The 21,845-nt window shown below is 44.5% G+C and overlaps 1 protein-coding gene across 10 annotated transcripts in view; it reads right to left on the bottom strand.

Annotated features, from left to right (window-relative positions):
- Positions 1-21,845, bottom strand: part of si:dkey-246g23.2 (solute carrier family 66 member 2) — a 66,264-nt gene that overhangs the window by 11,839 nt on the left and 32,580 nt on the right. For 2 of the 10 annotated variants that reach the window (XR_009768527.1, XM_061676333.1), the window contains exon 5: positions 16,194-16,293. Coding sequence is in view for 9 of the 10 variants with exons in the window: in XM_061676333.1 (XP_061532317.1) it covers positions 16,194-16,293 (100 nt within the window). In the remaining variant the exon portion in view is untranslated. Of the gene's footprint in view, positions 1-9,945; positions 10,282-11,527; positions 11,702-12,046; positions 16,397-21,845 lie in introns of those variants that run through there. The other 8 variants (XM_061676330.1, XM_061676329.1, XM_061676327.1 and 5 more) reach the window with 7 other exon arrangements.

The following is a 21,845-nucleotide window of genomic DNA, read 5'->3' as shown; positions in this document are numbered from 1 at the left end:
CTGGGGTGCACAATCAGCTCGGACGGGTCAGTTTTCCCCGCGACCCTGAACAGCAGAATAAGTGGTCGGAAATGAATGGACGAAACCAAATCCAGGATTTGTACAGCCAAAGGAAACAGTGAATTTACGGTTATTACACTCATAACGTTGTTTCATTAGCACCCTTCGTATCCTTCGTGAATGTCTTTTGCCTCATTCTGTCCTGATCAACTCGACTCATCGTGTACTGACAACAGGAGGGCTATATATTCAATTACAACGAACCTCTAGTCATTGTTCAGTGTGTAACATATAGCAATGTTTTACGCAGCATCAACATACGGATGGGAAGCGCTGCTCCCGGAAGCGGAAAAAGCCCAACGGTTCTCTCTAATTAACACGCGAGTCTGGAAAGACGGGACGCATCGCTGCGAGGCGAACACGCTGCATCGGGAGGTAAGCGGAGGACGACACTGCCATGAGGGACGAGAGGGAAAAGGGTCAACGCTTTATTGAGTCATTCACTGTCAATGCAAATATGGCACCGTCAAACCTGGGGACCCAAACAATTCATAGCTTTCGGGCTTGAGAGCTAGATTATATTATTGTTTCTCTTATACAGTGATTCAAGACACAAGACATAGCTTAGTTCATCTTTTGAGACTGAACAGTCTTTTATTGAAGATGCTGTCCGGACGAAGAACTTGCAGCTTTAAATTGGAGCCAAAGAGAGAAGTGAATGAGCTCACGTTTTGTCATCTTATTTGAAATAGCATTGTAGGGCAATGATTATTGTGTGTTACAATAATAATATCATCATTAAAATGCCTGATTTTCAACCGCTTTCATAGCCCAGACAAGATCCTATTTACCTTCAAAAACAAACTATTTGCCGTTTGAGCCTTTGTTTGAAGTTACTCTATGTTGGTGACTCAAATTGCAAACTTTGCATGTTGGAAGCAAAGCTGTCCCTAAAATATTGAGGTCAGCAAAGCGAAACAAACAGGACTCGTATTGTGAATAGATCTAGTGCATAGATGAACGTATTGAAGCAAATGTAGAAAATCATTATAGATTGATAATTGCGTTTTTATGAAGAGAGAATGCATGCATTTGTGATGAAATTCATTTTAAGGTGATATGAAGAAAATGTATCCCTTTCAAAACCTATATATTTCATGATATTTGTTTCGTTTCGTTTCGTTTTGGGCGGCACGGTGGCCGACCGGTTAGAGCGTCAGCCTCACAGTTCCGAGGAGCGGGGTTCAATCCCCGGGCCCCGCCTGTGTGGAGTTTGCACGTTCTCCCCCGTGCCTGCGTGGCTTTTCTCCGGGCGCTCCGGTTTCCTCCCACATCCCAAAAACACGCATTCGTTGGAGACTCCAAATTGCCCGTCGGCATGACTGTGACTGTGAGTGCGAATGGTTGTTTGTTCCTATGTGCCCTGCGATTGGCCGGCAACCGGTTCGGGGCGTACCCCGCCTCCTGCCCGATGACAGCCGGGATAGGCTGTCATGTGAGGAGAAGCGGCTCAGAAAATGGATGGATGGATGGATGGATGGATGTTTTGTTTTGAGAAAATCTTGGAAAGTCAAAATGTTTTGGATCTACTACTCGCTTTCGTGCTCAGAATGCTGATTTCCGTTTTGCAATTGAAGTACATGCCCTGACATCTTGCAGCAGAGCAGAACCGAAAGAACGATGTCAATATCCAGCCACTCTCTACAGTTGTACATGTGACCATCGAGCAGGCCAAAACGCTTAAAATGAAATGTTGAATGGAGCTGAAGATCAATAATAATCCCGTGACCCAATGACTTCCCTTCTGCGAAACTTGGCCTCGGTGCGACCGCCGGCAAATGCACATTTCATAACCCGTCCGGTGAGTCAGAATGCTGGTGTCGGTTTGTTGCGTCTTACCTAGCTTTGGCCGCTTCGGTAGACTCGTTGATGGACTTTAGGGATTCACTCCAACTATGAGACTCTATGTAACTGTTAAAATAATAATCCCTACATGATTGGAAAAAGGATCTTACATTGACAAATATGAAGTTGCAAAAGTCAAATATTCAGCCGATCTTTCTTCAAAACGTACGCGCTTCAAATTCAGTGTTGCTTTTTAGGTTTTGTTACTGTCAACAAGCTCTTCACAAACGTAGAGTAGCGAAAGAGTTTCGCAACTATCCACGGCCCATCTGGAGCCACCGCTGACGGCCTCTCCGTCCGTATCCACCAACATACCCTGCACATTTTCCACAAGTGCTTCCATGACTGAATGGAAAGTGGGAGGCAGCTAAAAACAAAGTGAAGCTCTCGTCTTTTAAGTGGAGTGAGAGATTCTCAAGTCGCTTGTCTGGGCTCGTAGCGTTGTAGTTAATAATTCACACTGGGAACGAGAGGTCCATAAAGGCAGCGATGATATAGCGCAGAAGAGGAGCAGGGGAGAGCGAGGTTTTAAAGCGAGCGTAGGCGGAGAAAAGTCTACTCTCTCCAGCTCACCCTCTGTTCCTTAGTGTCGTTTGTCTAAAAGGAGACGAGACGTGAAAAGAAAGCACATTAGGTGCGCAAGTGCATGTGACGCGAACGCGCAAGCTCTTGATGTGGGCCGATAAGTCCCACGGTGATTGGGCGAATGGAAAAAGGTCAAGGAGTTGTTCACCGGCAGACTGGAGATGCTGCGGGCATCCCCCGTGTGGTGTATACCTACACGTATACCTGTGTGTGCGTATGTGTCTGTCCTTCACATGTGCATACATCACATTTAATCATATCAAAGCTCATATATAATCGAATGAGATCTCATACGAGAGCTTTAGCGTAACATTTTGTCTTCACAAAAACAACAGTACTCATACAGGTATTCATTGATGTTGGGTAGGGTGGTTGTTGTAACTGCACTGCATCATTCTGAAGGGGTTTCAGCTACCTTTTGAACTTATTTAGCCCAAACGGGAGAAGGAGGATTCAAACCCCAACCTCAGAACTGTGCGGCAGATGTGCTAACCATTAGTCCTCCGTGCTGCCTGAAATTTACATATACAATAAATGCTTAAGCCCGCTATGATAATGAAACGTCTACATGTTTACAGCTATAATCCCCCTTTGTCAATGTTATTCCAAATACTGATAAACATACATTTTCAGTGCACTCACAAAAATGCCTTTGGCAGGCCAGTCTAGTACCCGCACTCTTTTACTACGAAGCCACGCTGTTGTAACACGTGCAGAATGTGGTTTGGCATTGTCTTGCTGAAATAAGCAGCGGCGTCCGTGAAAAAGACGTTGCTTGGATGGCAGCATATGTTTCTCCAAAACCTGTATGTACCTTTCAGCATAAGTGGTGCCTTCACAGATGTGTAAATTACCCATGCCATTGGCACTAACACAGCCCCATACCATCACAGATGCTGGCTTTGGAACTTTGCGTCCATAACAGTCCGGATGGTTCTTTTCCTCTTTGGCCCGGAGGACACGACGTCCAAAATTTCCAAAAACAATTTGAAATGCGGACTCGTCGGACCACAGAACACTTTTCCACTTTGCGTCGGTCCATCTTAGATGAGCTCGGGCCCGGAGAAGCCGGCGGCGTTTCTGGGTGTTGTTGATAAATGGCTTGTGCTTTGCATAGTAGAGTTTCAAGTTGCACTTCCGGATGTAGCGCCGAACTGTATTTACTGACATCGGTTTTCTGAAGTGTTCCCGAGCCCACGCGGTGATATCCTTTCCACATTGATGTCGGTTTTTGATGCAGTGCCGCCTGAGGGATCGAAGGTCACGGGCGTTCGATGTCGGTTTTTGGCCTTGCCGCTTCCAAGCAGTGATTTCTCCAGATTTTCTGAACCTTTTGATGATATTATGGTCCGTAGACGATGAAATCCCTACATTCCTTGCAATTGTACGTTGAGGAAGATTGACCTTCAACTCTTCGACCATTTTCTCACGCACTTGTTCACAAAGAGGTGAACCTCGCCCCCCCATCTTTGCTTGTGAATGAATTGTGAGCAATTGAGGGAAGCTCCTTTCCTACCCAATCGTGGCACCCACCTGTTCAGCCGTGGGATGTTCCAAACAGGTGTTTGATGAGCATTCCTCAACTTTCTCAGTCTTTTTTGCCACCTGTCCCAGCTTGTTTGTAATGTTTAACACAACGTCCCACCTTCATTGGAATCGGGGTTGTAATTAGGAAATTAAGAAACCAGATGGCTATTTCCAAGCAATAATGCCGGTATGTCTTCATTTAAAACCATCCATTTTCCGTACCGCTTATCCTCACTTGGGTCGCAGGTGTGCTGGAGCCTATCCCAGCTAACTCTGGGCGAGAGGCGGGGTACACCATGAAGTGCTCGCCACCCCATCGCAGGGCACACAGAAACAAACAACCATTCACACCTACGGGCAATTTCGAGCATTCAATGAACTTACCATACATGTTTTGGGAGATGTCGGAGGAAACCGGAGTACCCGGAAAAACCCACGCAGGCACGGGGAGAACATGCAAACTCCACACGGGCGAGGCCGGATTTGAACCCGGGTCCCGGGTCCCGGGTCCCCCCGGGTCCTCAGAACCGCGAGGCAGATGTGCTGACCAGTCGGTCACGGTGACACCTTGATTTGAAATGAGACCCAATAAATATGTTAGACAGCTTCAGCGAACCTAACATACATTTCTTTGAACTGTGTGTGAAAGCCAGACTACCATGAGAAAAGTCACACGAGCAAAGAGGGACCATCCAAACTGCACACAGAAAGGCCCGAGAGATTTCAACCCCGATTCCGACGAAGCTTTCCGTGGGGAGGCAGCAGCGCTACGTACAGTACATGCGGCACTGTGCGATGTCCGCACACGTGAGTCTACAACCTCCGGTGTTCGATATGGTGCCGACGGATGGGGTGCTTCTTTGCAGCACACATCTTTAGAAGAATCACTGCTAGATAGAGCTGCACAACTACATCATGATTCGTCAGTTTACAAGGCAGTGGAAAAAAGGAGTCAGACTAATGAGGAGGATTTAGCATCACTACAAACATTACAAACGGCACTGCAGTGGATGTAATTCCGCATTTCGCAAACATAAACACTGTACTTAAGAAAATTAGGAGGACAAGGGTCTGCCTGAACATGAATCTGCACTGCTCACAAATATACGGAGTGCAAAACCGGGATTCGCTGCAGACGAGAAGGCAATTTGTTATTGTATCCAATTGTTGCCCCTCCAAAAAGAATTGATGTAATGGGGTGGCTTTTATCACCGATATTCTTTCACCACCCTATTCCTAAAAGGCAGAAATATGCACGGCCAGTGATGCATACGAAGTATTCATACACTTGTGCTCATGGCCTCTCACCCCCGTTTCCTTTTCATCATCTTGTCAGCCCAACCGTCCTCCTCTCAGTCCAATTCCCAATATCCTTTTCCTCCTCATCCTCTAAGCCTCTCAACCCCTCTCCTGTCCGCCCACCCCGAAGCCATCGGTGCTCTCCCTCAGGGTGAAAATCGCGAGGACCCCGTTGCCCTTGGATCTCGACAGCGACGGCGGCATCTGTGCCTGCCTGGATTTTTACTTTCCCGCTTCCACAGCGCCAATGCGCCGCACTGCTCACGTGCAGCTCAATTCACTTCAACTGTCGTTATGAATGCAACGACTTTTGATTGATCGATTGTTCTTTTTTTACCTCCATCAGGAGGTTATGTTTTGTCTGTCTGTTTGCCAGATGATGCAGAAACAACTTCGCCCTGCAGCAATTCCCTGCTTTCGGAGGATTATGGCACTTTTGGGAAATAGAGCTGCCTGGGTGGACGTTCCACCCTCTAAGTTAAAAGGAAAAGCCTATGTTTCTGAAAAATGAGCGCATATGCCTGATGGTTCTGGCTAGTCAATATCAAATTCATTTGATTTAATGTTGTTTATAAAATCATTTTCAACCCTGGATTAGTTGAAACAGCAAACAAGTTTCATGTAGCAAAGCTCAAGACACACATTGCTCATGTTAGGAAATAAGAAGTTGCGTCCAAACCTTTGATCGCTGCTGTATATTGGAGAGTTAAATAGTGATGTATTTTGTCTCCAGTGGACAGTATGGAAAATCAAGTTTTGAAGTCTCGCAATTGGAGGAACCCCCTTTCAACATGACCGTTCGCCAGTGCACAACGCAAGATCGAAAGCAGCACAGTTGGACGAGTTTGGTGCGGGAAACCTTCCTCGAGTGCCTTGACCTCGCTGTCATCAAACGCCTCATGCATGAACGACAACAGTTACAGTTACAATTTAATCAATGATGTCTGCCCGATGTTCTTCCCGATGAATACCTACAGTATATTGTATATATATATATATATATATATATATATATATATATATATATATATATATATATTTTTTTTTTTTTTTAAGTTCTTCCTACATGTTCATTGTCTCGAAGGACAGAATCTTCACTTTACTGCTGCCTTTTATTTTATTTTTGTTGTTGTTGCTTTGTGTTGATTCTCTTTTTTTATGTCATAGCAGCCAGTCTTGTTCGTATATGTTCAACGAACAACAAAATCCCTCAGACACACCCCAAAGAATCTCCTCTACGGTGGAAACTGTTATGGCCACAAGTGTATGTATTTTTGCACAAGTGTATGTATTTTTGGGCATATAATGTATCTTGGCATATAAATTGCACACGTGCCCTTTTGTTAAGTAGCCTCCAGCGGTGTACTTTGAGATGTTCTAAAGCAAGAGCGTAGTATGCAAATGACGCTGGGCTTAATAATCACCCGTGATAATCAGTGATAGCGTGTTAACTCTATGGACTGTGAAACACGGCCATTGGCTGCCCCGCCGTCTCCTCGAGTGACAAAGGCAGGATCACTTTGCCGCGGACGGCCATGACGGTTACGGCCCATGTAATCACGCCCCTTACTGTCTTGCGCCACCTCCTCCTCCCGTCGCTTGTCCTGTACATCTTCCTTAGCCCTTTATCGTTCCCTTTGTGTCAAAAAATTCTTTCCACATACGACGACTTTATGACGACAGCACGAGTGCAGAAAATTCTAGTCCCAGCGCTCACTTTGACTGCAAGCTCAGAAAGGGATTCGTTGACGGTAAATTGAAGCGTAAAAGGAAGTGCAACGGATTAAAAAAGGGACCTAAAATGAGAATGCAGTAGACCTGAGACGATTCACATCAAGTTAATCCTGAGCAAGTTAATCATCAATCGAGCGCGTGAGAAAGCTTGCGAAAATCCCCGCGGTCTTAATCTAAACCATAGGTGTCAAACTCAAGGCCCGGGGCCAGATGCGGCCCGCCACATCATGTTATGCGGCCCGCGAAAGCAAATCATGCTTGTCAACAACTCTGGACCCAAATTCCAAATTGTCATAATAATAAACAATAATGTTGAGATATTGCCTTTTTCTGTTCCCAACCCCTTCTTCGACAGTAACTTCAACAATACTTGAACAAACTATTATCCTTGTCTTCTGATTTCAAAAGTAGTTATCCCTCAATTTGTTGTGCAATGGTAATAATGTGTTTTGGTGATGATTAAACATTGATATGGTTTCACTGTTCTCGGCCCGAGACAAAAAAAGAGTTTGACGCCCCTGATCTAAACCCAGCGAATGAATGTGAGGGCAGAGAAATCTCCAACAAATATATCGTTGAGGTTTTCACCACAGCACCTCACGCCACTGCTTTGTCTCAGCGCAGTGAAAACAGCTGCTACGTGAGTAGATGAGTTCATATGGGCGTGACCTTACATGCCGACTAGTAGCAGAGATCTGCAGAAGCAATCATGAGGCGAAAGGGTGCGTAAACCCGCACACACGCCAGACACAAAATGCCGGCTACTCTGTTTCAATTTGGGGCCAGCTGTGGTTCGGTGGCGTAGTGGATATTTCACTCGCACTCTGCCCCGTACCCCATTAAGGTAACAGAGTATGCTGACAACTGCCCAGACAATAGGTTTGGAGTCATTTGACCTTTGAGAGAGGGAGGAGCAGAAGGAGCAGGACAAGGAGTAGGAGGAGGTGGAGAAGATGGAGATGGGGAAGACCAAAAAGGAGGGAAAAAGGGATGGTATATGCTGGGCACAAGCCTAACCTATTGACACAGCGCTACTGTCCTAACTTTAGAGGGGCCACTTTTTCACATCTGACCGACAACAACAATGGAGGGGAAGGAGGCTTTGGCGTGGAAAGAAGACTTTTTTTTTGTTTTTGTTTTTTTTTTCCGAGAGGAGACTGCGGGGAGCAAGAAAATGGGGTGCAGCAGGAAAGTAGAGACTGTGGAGCAGAGATGGGGGCATTGATTCCTTGTGACTTGACAAAAAGTAAAATAATTATTGTTGGCTTTATAAATATTGTCTAAAGATAAAACATAAAATGAATGAAGAAATAATATAAAACGTCGCTATGGAGGATGAGTCCTGCGGGCATGACATGGGATTTTGTTTTGTTGCTACAATATAGTTGCGACATGCAGACAATTTGCTCCAATATGACCACAAAATAGGTGTCATTTGCATGCAAAAAACACTAATTGGTGGGGTTGTTATAACAACTAAGCTTTGCTAACAACTCACAACTTTGCTAGAAAGTGCAATTGCTGCTGTCGTGAAGGCAAGTCCATCCGTCCCGGTTCTCCTCACGAGTGTCGCGGGCGTGCTGGAGCCTATCCCAGCTGGCTGTGGGCGAGAGGCGGGGTACACCCTGGACCGGTCGTCGGCCAATCACAGGGCACGTAGAAACAGACAACCATTCGCACACACATTCACTCCTACGGGCAATTTAGAGTCTTCAATCAACCTGGGAAGAAAGTAAATAATTTGCAATGCTTTGAGAAAAAAGCTGTAATATTACAACAATAAAGTCGTAGTAATTTCCAGGATAGACCAATGCACTGTTGTAATTGGCCGGCGTTTTCTGCGTCTCTGAAAAGGTGCAGGGGACACGTTCCCCGTGTCTTTCTCGTCAATTACGCCGTTGACTGGCGGTAAAACTCAGCTGGACTTGACTCGAGATAACCTGTGACTTGAATTGACTCGCCCAGGACAACATGACTGAGATTTAATTCTGCGGCCCGTAACTGGAAAAAAATCGTTTTTATTCATTGATATGCTAAAGAAAAAGCAAAAGAAAGGAAGCCTCGCCAGTGAATCACAGGGTAATTGGATCACTGGTCTCGTGCCAGCTGCGCAAACGCCCACTTTGTCAACAACTACAATGCCGCAGCTTGTTCAATTCAAATGAATAGCTCAATTCTCAAGTTCGTAAAGCCAATTGAACCTTACGGATGTCTTGTAGCGTCATTTTCCTTGCCTGGAGCAAAGTCCTTGCTTAGCTGTCGACTGGCTAAAAAAGAAACTAATTCCTAACTAATGCTGCATGCATTATGACACATGCAGCATAGCGATCCGAATTGTCCCCCATGATTTCCTCACAGCATGTTTTGCAGTCACACAAACCCCTGATACTGTGAGTGAGAGAAACCTGCCAAAGATTGCATCGATTTACGGCAGTTTGACGAATCCGTCCCCTTTTCCGGGCGGATGATCGAAGTCTGAGCGCAGACAAGATTGATATTAAAAAAGAAAAAGGCATTTGGACATCTGTGGAGCTTTAGAATCAGTGAAGAAAAAGAAATTGCCAATTAGAGGCAGATAATGTATGTCCCAGGAGCCCTGAAAAAGAAACTGTTGCAGTTCTAAAACATCCATCCGTCTGATGGCCTCATTTCGCGCAGCTGCTTTAAAAGTTAGAAAGAAAGTTGAATGATCTGTGACGGACCTTGGACATTCTCATTCTTTCGGTGAAGTCGATGACTAGTTGAAGCCTCCATTGCCAAGTCATCAGCAATGTGCTAGGGTAGCGATCCTCAACTCGCTCATAACTCAATTTCATGTGTGAGTCAACTACAATGAGCTAAATGGAACGTTGGGGACATGTTTTCACCGGACTAAACTCTTCGTTTTATGTCCAATATCAATACTTTGGTGTCAGAATACAGTTTCTATGTGTTCAACTGGTTAATGGACAGTTGCAAGGAGAAGTTGCTATACAAAGTACATCATCTTCAATGATTAAACATGAAATTATATACAAAGTACGTCAATGATTTGAAACATTAAAATGGACGAAAGAAGATGATGGATCATGATGGATTTTCTGGAATCCACACCGTGTCAAAATAACACATACGTCCCAACTAATAATTGGAGATCCCTGAACAAGTTTCACCTCGACCGGCGTCGACGCATCGAGCTGTCGTCGCAGTCCTGGCATAACTCGAGAGTTCATTTGTAATTTGCTTGGTTTCCTGGAGAAGAAAGAAAAAAGTGGACACATCTTCAGAGTTTTATCATGTCCTGTCATTTCATGCCATGGGGTTGACAGTCCCCAATTGCAAAACCTCGACACCCCTTAAAGTCACACTTTGTCTTTCCTTCTGGTGATGTGCAGTAAATTCTGCCTTCATCGTGTATCCATATAATTACTTGGCTTTTCTAGACAGGCAATTCATGAAATCTGAACAGTTTGGTTTTTCTCTCCAACGGTGTATACCTTTTCATGAAATCTCAAACCAAAGAGGCAATTTAAAATCCATTTGAGAATTTGAATTTAGAGACAATGAAGGACACGTATGCAGATATAATCAAATAACGAACACATCAAATACATTTTCCGGCGGCTTACCTGAGCGACTCTGAAACCATCGTCTTCTTTAGGCCAGAATTCCTGATGTAATGCATTTAGCATCGGCCCTGCACTCCCCAACACACAACCGCTTCAGCTTTGGACATCTATTCTAAACTCATTCATGGGGGGGGGGGGTGTTCTGTACTTTGAAAACCAGTGTGCTGCCAAAACGAAAGAAATAAAGTTCTTCAAAATAAAGCCGTTAAAACGACTGCAGGGGTAAATGGATAACGCCCATTTTCCCATGTGACTGCTCCAGAAAGCACTTGAGGGGTAACATATTGATTGTGAGCGCTGTAGCTCACACACCCAACATAAAGTTAAGATTGATTTGTTTTAATAGAAGGCCATAACGACTGCGTCCTGCTACAGTAGGGGTCATCCCCATGCTACTGTATATAACAGCATGACTCCAAACTTCAGCCTTCCATCTTGCTTTAGAGCTCAGTGTAACAGAGGAGAGAGGTTATACAACACACCTTAAATAACATTTCAAATGTTAACTTTAACGTGGGCAAACCCACTTTTGATGGATTCTTCATGGTTATCATCATCGCTTTTTATATTGTTACTGGTCTACATAATAGTTATTTTGTTTTAAGAAAACAAAAATGTGATACATGCAATAGTGACAATATACAGGATCGCAAGTTGTGTTTAAACCTGCGATTAGCTGGGCGTAAGTGAATAACAAGGTGCAATCTTGCGCTGGAGACGATCCCAGCGAACTCTGGGCGAGAAATGCAAAATCTTGTCATATGTATGTATCACACTAGAAAATATCTCTGCTGAGCGTAATAAGCAAATGGATAACTTGAAGAAAAATTGGTCACCTTTCATTAAAAAGGTGAACCTTGAAGCTCCGTTCTCTGGTTTTCTCTGCGGTCTGCCGGCCGGTCGAGCCTCTTACTTCACACGCGCTGCACATACTTGGCACATCGGACGCATTCGCATGTCATTCAGGGTCCACTGGGGGACTGGCACGAGGCATCTTGGGGCAGATGCAGTCACTGTAGTTTGCGTTGTTTTGACTTACCTCACTTAGTTGTCGAAGTTGATTCGGTCCCACATAAAACATATTTATCAAATTTTATTCAGTCGGTTACTAAACTTGAAAGGTGAGTGTTCCTCTAAGGTTTTTCAGTTACATAAGTGTTATGACTGTGTCCTGCGGTTGTAGTATTGGTATTGAGAGGATGTACTACAGTGTCCTGTGAGTATGCAGTATATACCGAATTACTCAAGATACTGTGAATGAAGCAGTCTTTCAGATACATCATTTGCCTGCTGCATTTTTGTGTGAATGATGCACAACAGCCCCTTGACCACAGAATACATTTGAAAATCAGCTTTATGTAAGAAAAAAAAAAGGCGCTAATGTGCTCTCTAAATTTTCCACACTATGATGTTCATGCATCTGAAGGGAGATAAACTGCACCTCCACGTTTGAAAGTGGAGGCGTTCAGGTAGGTCTATAAATAACATCATTATCTAAAAACAAACCAAATAAATTCTCTGCTGAGCAGAACAAGATGGTCTATTTTTATGCAAGCATCTGGTTTTGAAATGTCTTCAATAGTAGGTAAATGCACAACATACACTAGTGTTACCTTCAGCATCTTGACTTGTAGTTCACGTGGCATGAAAAGACAGACGCACAGGTCAGGAGTTGAGTACAGTGCAGTGTCCTCATCTATAACCCATACAGATGTTCCCATTGTCTACAGTCTCCAGTTCAATATTTCACTGCGTACGCTGCAGAACATGTCTCTGAGAGAGATGCTGTACTACGGGTACAGCTTGGGACGACGCAAATGAAGACACACCCGTCTTCGTTATAACACCACTTTGACAAATTTCTGCTTTTTGTCCAGCAGCAGCAACCCCAACACACACACACACACATCGCTTAACCCCGCTCCGCCTCGATTTATAAGGTTCAAACAATCCTGTCAAAGACGAAAGACAAGGTTTTCCCAGGACACACAAACACAATTTCGCTGTTCAGTATGTTCAGAGAGTTCGACCTTGAAAGGATCACATGAGGTTTTTACAAGCCCGGTCCGAAGCTGCGGCGGCAGCCTGGTGAGCTCTAACGAGCTCTCCGTTTGTCCTTCCATTGTCATGGTCACTGTGTTGCATACAGTTCGAATCACACGGCCAGGAACAACACAACACAGCATACTGCAATATACATTCTTTACGTTTGACACATCAATAGTTCACATCAATCCTATCTTAAGGAGACAGTAGAAAACATACGTTGAACAAGTTACAAATGTAACATTAAGAAGCATCAGAGTAAAGTTTGGATCACAATTCAATTAAACATTAGCGGAGGAAAGCCATTCAAAGCAATCAAAGTAACATTCGACATTTTTCCTCCACATAACAAAAGATTCTTTAGAGGCAATGTGAAATAAAAATCAATGTGCCAACAAACTATGAACATGAGGCAGGTGCAAAAGAAAATCTGCTAATTGTTAACCTGTGCTGAGGTGAGCAACAACACAACGCTTCTCGAAAACAGACAAAGAAACTGGAATGTAGCTGCAGCGTGCAGGCCAGAGGAAATTAGACACATTCAGTAACCATTTGTAAAGTGAGATACAAAGATTTGAAAAACGCATGTACACCAAGATCCCTGGTGCGCAACACACACAACAACAGAGTAGTCACACGCGAACAACGCTGACAGCTGCAGTATTAGCGAGACATCTGAAAAATCTAACAACCGCTTGGACACTTCTATAAATGAGTTTGGCATGTAGAGCCCAGGCCGGGATGCTTTCATGGCTCATGTATTATGCTTGCGAGTTTCACACCCATCAAACATGGAATGCCATCACATTCTTAAAAAGTTGCCATATGTACAGTCGTCTACATACTGTATATGGATGGCAGGCAGCGAATTAGCACACAGATTGAAATGAGAGCTTTGCAGCGTATGGGCTCATGTTGGTACCTACCTTTTTTTCTGGTAGACGATATACTCCCATGTCAACATGCACCCAAATGAAATGTTGACGATTTCACATAAATGATATATGATCATTTAGTAGTCTTATATGTACGCGTCACGTGGTGACATAATTCGTCCGATGACTGTAGTAAAACATTTTGTATTGGGACCATTTGTGCTACCGAGTGATCGTAGGTACAGTGTTAATTCCTAAAAAAGAAAATAACACATTTTACACCTATAAATAAAAAAGAATGACATCATAAATGCAATACTGTACTACTGAATCATATTTTACTTATTTTATAGTACATTTTTGAAATTGCTTTCACAAGCTGTACGTATTGCAATTTCCTGAAGTAACGCTTGCTTTGTCTGAATGATGCAAACAATGCGCTACTTTAACATTATGTCCCTGGCTGCCAGCGCAATACGGTCGACATAATGTGATGGCTGGGAGACCACACGGGGGGCTGGGATGTGAAAAGGTCACAAGTGGTGATTGTTGTGGATTTTGAAACGGTCCAAAAAATTGCCAGGACAGACGAGGAACGTAATCATCTGTAGTCTTACGCAGCAAACGTCAGTGTGCGTAATAGGCCGTAACCTGGAGGCGATCAGCGGTTGGACAGGGAGCTTGTGTTTTCTTGGCAAATCACTCACCTTTTTAGGTTTTATCACGTTCTGCTGCGTTTGGTGCGCATTTTGTCCCATTTTGCTAAGGTGTACGGTAGCTGTTTCTTCGCGTTCAATCACGGCACGTCGCGGCATGTGTCGGTTAACCGGCCCTGTGCGACACGGCGCACTGTGCGCTTCATTCGAGTCCGCTGTGGCCACAAATGGGCTCCAAAGCTGCCCGGCAACCATGTTTTAATTCGTAGAAAGCCTAGACAGAACTTGAAAAACGAGTTGGACCTTCATCAGTACGTGAGAAACCCCATCAGAACGTGATGGGCCAGGAGGGAATGTAATGTGTCCGTGGCAGATCGCTGCACGTTTGTGCCTCTGTGACTCAGCAAGCCCGGATACAGTGATAGACCGTGGGAAAAACTTAGCAAGACCTAACAAAACTGGCCCAAAGAGAAGAGTACTGCATTGTGGGCAAATGGGGTGGTTCTGCTCGCCATGTATATAATGTAAAAGTAGCAAGCTGACTAAACAAGTACTGTATGTACACTTACGAATCGATCAAAATGAAGCATTGTTGTTTGCAGGCGGCACGGTGAGCGACTGGTTAGCACATCCGTCCGTCTCACAGTTCTGGGGACCGGGGTTCAAATCCCAGCCCCGCCTGTGTGGACTTTGCATGTTCTCCCCGGGCCTGCGCGGCTTTTCTCCGGGCACTCCGGTTTCCTCCCACATCCCAAAAACATGCGCGGTAGGTTGATTGGAGAGTCTAAATTGCCCGCGTGTGTGATCGCGAGTGAGAATGATGGTTTCGTGTGCCCTGCGATTGGCCGGCGACCAGTTCAGGGTGTACCCCGCCTCTCGCCCGAAGATAGCCGGGACAGGCTCCGGCACGCCCGCGACCCAAGTGACGATATGCGGTAAAGAAAATGGATTGAGTCTCATTAGATTGTGCAGGTGTACCTAATGTCAGTACAGAAGTGTCTGGTTCAGTGTATAATGTGGTGATACTGATTCATTCGATCTCTGTAGCTGTAGGTTGATTCCTGATTATCTTTTTACGACTGACGTGTTTTCCCCTACCAGCCAAGCGCTTAGAAAAGTTTGTGAACAATTGTGGATTTCAGGATGCTGTAACACCACCTGTTTAAAAGAGTCTATAACACTACTCATTATGCAAAGGAGTGTCTTGCACATATTCTATACATTCTTGAGAAAATGCGAAATACACTTTGGAAAGATGACCTTACCGTGTATACAGTTCAAAATCCAAATCTCAAATGTGTAACCACGCTAAATGTCGGCCTTATTTTTAAAGGATTTGAAAAGTGATGTTAGCTGTATTATATGCTAAAGAACTGCAGTCCTTGTCAACAAAGCTCCTCCTCATCAACAACGTTGAATCCTAACACGCAGACTGATGGCCGTTGCAGGGACCATTATTAGCTGTGCTTTGTGCGGCCTCGGCTTGCCACTCCCAACGGCAAAAATCGAAATTGGCCGTGAGCGCGTCAGCGGGTATTCCGACAGATACGCTCTCTCTCTAAAATACACACATACACATGCACATGACATGACAAGAGACCAATCTGGTGAGGTGTGGAGTGGGAGACTCATCAGTCAAGCCACAGAGGCCAGCGGAGGTCTACTGGTGCAGCGCTGCTCGTTACAGCTGCCATTAGAGCAACACAGATCTGCAGTTAGCGAGCTGCCAATGTGAGCAATGTCTGCCTCTTGCACTCTCTGTGTCCACTAAAAAGAACTGTCTACAGGCTCATACTACTAAAAGAAACATGAAGCACATCTGAATATAGCTTTATCGCAAGATAGCTGAGGTGGAGCTACCTAAGGCTGAAATTGTGGCTTACAAATAAAAGTTCCATTTAGAGCTAAACTTTTCCCTGAAAATACCAACATTTCACTTATGGTTTTTAGGGTCGCACCTGAAGAAAAGTTCCTGCGTTGTCTCGTTCAGTCCAGCTTGATGCTTCTTTCCTGGCTGTAGAACAGCACCTGGAGGAGAATGACCACGTCGATGAGGATCTGGACACAACCACACAACCGGAACTGAGATGGGCTTTGGTTCATCACAAAGTAGGATGTCTTGAAGACGTCCCCGGCCATCCACAGCAGCACCATCTTCAAACTGGAGCGAGGAGACACAAAATGATGAGCAAAGTCCATACTGGTTGATCCAAATGAGACGATCAAAGCATGAAAACATGGACGATTCAGGTGCAATATTTCGCCCATAGAAGTCCCACTTGCAATATTACTGCTTACAACTACCCTTCAAATATCATTCCATGGTTTGTTGCCATGGTAACCCTGCCATAGTGGACGTCTGTATTGGATTGAATACATTCCTGTTGTAGAGGTACGGGAGGGAAAAACCCAAAGTGTACAAACCTGCTCTGACGGCTCAACTATTAACAACATAAAAAAACCCAACTTTGCATTTGCACGGCTCCTCTAATATCCCGATGGAACTTGCAGCCATTTTGTTTGCTAATAATTTCTACAATATGTAGTACAGATTGATCATACTCTAGTTTACCCACAAGCTGCATGTAAGAGCCTACAGGCATCTGGAGTGCAAGCAGCCTGAGGAGAACACTCTAGAAAGAGAAGGGAACATGTTCTTTATCTTGCATCGCAGCGTCACACACTCCACTCACCCCATTTTACGTCATCTTAATTGTATTTCTTGCCTTGTTTCTCTTCATCCTTGTAATATTCATGCGTCCCTTCCTTCGTTTACATTTTGTCTTTCTGGCCTCACTTACTGTCATGTTTCTTTACTTTGTTACCCTTCACACTCAATGCGCTTACCTCACTTCTGCTCCACCTACTCTGCTCCTTGTGTTCTCAAACCCGATCCCCCGAGAGCGAATACCCATCGGCGTGAATGGAACATGAGTTTATACTTTTTATTAGAGCTGACTGGGCCCAGGAGAAAGAACGCCCATCAGTCATCAAGGAGCTATATTATGGGGGTCTTACAGAGGTGGGGGAGAAAGCAAAGTCAAAAGGACAGCATCTACCCAGCATGCAGTGGCACAGCCAGGGAAACCACCAGCGATAGAGATGGGAATAATACAGATGATGGGTTGGGAAGCAGCCTAATGACCATAGGGATGTATGGACTGTACTACCCTCGAGCTGTCCTTGCGCGGTCATGTCAAACTCCCATCTCCCCCCTGGGCTCCCTTAAGGCACTGGCAGGGAACGGAAGCCTTGGCAAAGAAATGACCATCACATTATATTTCATAGAGTATGTGGGTCCAGACAAACCAAGTGCTTAGAAGATACGATGGTTACAGTACTAAGTAATAAATAGTGGCTGCAACCGCAAACTGTGGCGAAGAGGTGGGTAGTAACGCGCTACATTCACTCCGTTGCATTGACTCAAGTAACATTTTCGATGAACTGTACTTGTCAGAGTATTTTAAATGCACTGCGCTTTTGACTTTTAATTGAGTATTTATGTGAAGAAGGATCGATACTTTTACTCCGTGACAGTGATTGACATGCCGTTCGCAACTTTAATTTAGCCATTCGTGTGTGTGCGCGTCTATTTTTAGCCTCCATCTTTGACTTCCGCATGGGGCGGCTGTTGCGCCAATCAAACATGAACACTTGTGTCATTTGACTCCAATTCACCAATCAGACAACACAAGGCTGTCACATGACCGCGCACGTAGCCTTCGTGAGCCAATCAAAATAACTCATTTTGGGGGGGAAAAACAGCCGCGCAGTGTTTACAGACCAAAAAACAACAGCACTGTCCTGCAGCTTTTCAATTGTGACTGTCTAAACTTGGCTAAACTAAAATTTCAGCCCACTTCTAACTCGTGAAACCTTGCTGTAAGTTGCAGATGTTTTTTCTGTCGTTTTGGCAGTGGATGTGGCAAAATTAGCACATGCACGCAGACACGCACGCACGCACACACACACAAAATCACTAAATCTGGGTGGGGCGCGGGGGTTGGCTGGGGGTTGGGGTGGCATTGGGTCCCCGCGGCAACCCACTGGGCGGCCAGTTGTTGGGGCGCCTCGGTGGAGCCGGCGGACCGCCCTGGGTCCCTAGTGTGTGGGACGTGTCCCGTCCACCGGGCTGCTCTCGGGTGGACCCCTGGGCCTGATCCCGCCCCTCGATTGATTGGGTGGGGTCCTCAGCCTCCGCAGCGCGGCCACAGCAATTACAGGACACTTGTGCCAGTCTTTCTGCATGTAAAACGGTGTCAATTCACTTGCGTGTATCCGTAGGCACACACCCGAGGACTCTTTCACTGGGTGTGGGGGTCACGCACTTACTGCGACAAATAACTCATGAATATGCAAATCGCTTGTGTATCACTCATTTATACTCTCGTCCTGTTGACTTTTAGAATTTACATAATTAAGCCCACCACACAGCCGGGTTCGCGACCCTTGTCCTGCATGCTTCTTCTCCTGTCCTTGTCCTGTCCTTCCCTTTTTCATTGTTGTAGATAATGTAATGATTGACTTCTCTCATCCTGTTTACAATTAGTGCTTGCTTTACAATTAGTCATTGAAGTGAATAAAGCAAACAATGTTTCTGTAGCATGTGTTGTTGGTTTTTGGGCAGTGAAAATTTGAAATGGTGGCAGGTGTGTGTCGACTCCCACATATTTTTTTTAAAATTGGATGTTCATGCTCTGATTTAAAAACATCAAATACAAAATCTGAAGTGACTCACAAATGACTCTTCACTTGAGTAGTTTTTTCATTGAGTACTTTCTTACTCAAGTCAATATTTGGATGACGACTTTTTACTTTTACTTGAGTCATATTATTCAAAAGTAACAGTGCTCTTACTTGAGTACAATATTTGGCTACTCTACCCACCTCTGAGATTAGTAAATATAAAACACCAATTTTTCTTTTGGGCGGAAAAGCTGAGCCATTGCTGTTGAGTCAAAATGCCAAAGAGAAAAACAAAAGTCGTTCATGTCCATGAATGAACACCGAGCAACAGGGCCGAACCGGACTGGACTGTCAGTCACTGGTTTTGCGATTCCAAATTCAAATGGCCGGCGCATACCGTCACAACTTCGCAGCTTACAGCAAATCAAAATGCGCGCAAGCTTTCGCTCACGCAGAAAATACTTTTCCGGGTTTTAAGCAAGCGAGACACCGAAAGGTCGCCACGCTGCCCCGAAAGGCCGTGCCGCCATCCCAATTACCAAAGTAATTGGTATATATAACGTATCAAATATTGTGTTTTACATCAATACTTAACTATATTCATAGTGTATAACGTGCCTGTGGATGAAAAAGCGAAGCTTGTGACCAAAATGTACACAAACGGCACGTACCTCACTGGGTACGTTCGAATGAATGAAGCGAAACTCCTTTCAAATATCCGCACTCACGCTTCCACTTCCTGAACTCCTAATCTATCTTTTTATTGTTGAAGAAATGTGATAAAGTGCTACATACTGTCTATACAGCATCAAACGCCTATACAGGCTCGCTATTCAGGGCGTACGTACATCCAATCGCTCAATATGCGGGGTTGCGTTGGCAACTATTATTTTTATGCAAAGGTCCGGTCCAATCGCATTGCGCAGTGTGCAGTATGACATTCCTAGATCCCCAATACTGGTGGTATGAAGCCTTTTTTTTTTTTTTTTTTACCTCTGAGGGCCACAAAATGTTTTATTCATGTGAGGTAATGCAATAAAGTGCAAAATAAGTAGGAGGCAGTGTGTGTAACAAACTAATCACATCACATTCATTTATGGAATTGCATACCACTTTGTTTAATTTCAATGAACGCAATCCAAACATGAACGTAGTCCAGACCTTGGAGACTTTGTAAGTGACATCCAGGATATCTTAAATGGGAAGAGGAGGGAGAAGTGAGTAATAAAACAAAAAGACGTGGACGACTCTTTCTCCATTTAGACTTCTGCACCACGACATTTTTGTAACCAGCCCCTCCAACACCATGGACACTTTTAATAAAAGCCAAAAAACGATAGACAACTAATGTTAGCATCCTTTTCAAAGGAATCAATGTATACTGCCCTAAGGCTTATCACTTTATAACGCTTTGTTCTTCTCGTCTTTGAACTGATTTCAGTTATGAGTGCGATAACAGTTTCCCTGAACCAAGAGATGACAAACTATTTTCTTCAACACAGGGCGCCTGCCTCCATTGTCCTCTGCCTCCAATTCATGCAGCAGACTTTTGTCAGTCTCAGTCTGCTTTATCCTCCTCCTCCCAATGCTGCCAGTGGAACGACTGTGGGATTCTCACTGATTTTCTGCTGCCTTAACAACTTCAACTTTTGGGGCAAACACGGCAGCTTTTGCCGGAGCTGCACCAAAAAATGGTGAACAACAGACATCTGACTGCAGAGCTACAGTATCTCTTGTGTCTGCATTCTGACTTGAAATATATCATTTGTTATGTTGAGCAATTTACATATTGCATACAAGTTAGAAGCAGATTATTATGATTAAGATTTTTGAACAAAATGTTTCGTAAAGATGAATGAAAATTTTGGAGCAGCAACTTCTGATTGCTGACATATTCAGTGTCATGGTTGCTGTCACAGGGCAACCAATCATCTCTTGGCCTTGTGTGAGCCATTATAATAATTGTTTATCCATCCGTCCATTTTCCGTGCATTTTATCCTCGCGAGGGTCGCGGGTGTGCTGGAGCCAATCCCGGCTGACTCGGACTCTGAAGTGGTTGCCAGCCAATCGCAGACGATTGGATACGAACGATTCATTTTTTTTCAAATGTTAAAGTGTACATTCTAAAATTGTAGAGGGGACATATTTTGAGACGGGGGATGCTGGGTCAAATGATTGACTTTTAAAGTTAAATGGCAAAAACTGATTACAGTTTATAAAATAATTCTACTAATGATACTGCCTCAAGTTCATTCTTGTCATGTAGGGATGGTGCATAGGCCAAGGAAGAGTATGTTAAATTATGACGCGCTAAGGGTAAAGTGCAGATCCAGGAGTTTCATTTTATTTTTGTGGACGATGCAAACATTTGGGGGAAACTTTTCCCAGTAACTAATATCAGGGTTTCGCACATATTTGTGACGGGCTCCCACAAGTGAATTTGGCCCGCCACTCATAGATTTTGCTGCTATCTGTTCGTCCTCGCGGCGAATGTTGACTGTCATTGCACACTGGTCAGTAGGTGGCGGTATCCATCGCCTCCGCCAAGACGCGCTGCTCGCTCTGCCAGAAAAAAAAGGCTCAAGACGACGCGGGCCGCGAGTACGACTCCGCGAGGAACACAAACTGTCGAAGGCAGGACCGAAGGTAAAAAAGCTTGTGGTCCAAATATATCACCAAACGAGTGCAGAAGTTCAAATAGACAAGGAGAACACCTTTGCCTGCTTCAAAATATCTGTTAATGGACACGGTCCTGTGGACTCACATTTGGAAAACGCTTTGCAATATCATTTTAGGAAGTCATGTAAAATGTAATCCTGCAGTGAAGAGTGCAAGAAAATGGAACCCTTGTTACTTCTTTTGATCTGTGACCTACCTTATATTTCAGATTTGTATTGAAATTTCCTGAAAGTTATTTGGTAAG

This window comes from Phycodurus eques, chromosome 5 (genome assembly GCF_024500275.1).
Source record: "Phycodurus eques isolate BA_2022a chromosome 5, UOR_Pequ_1.1, whole genome shotgun sequence".
NCBI lineage: Eukaryota > Metazoa > Chordata > Actinopteri > Syngnathiformes > Syngnathidae > Phycodurus > Phycodurus eques.
This window is presented reverse-complemented; position numbering and strand designations above follow the sequence as displayed.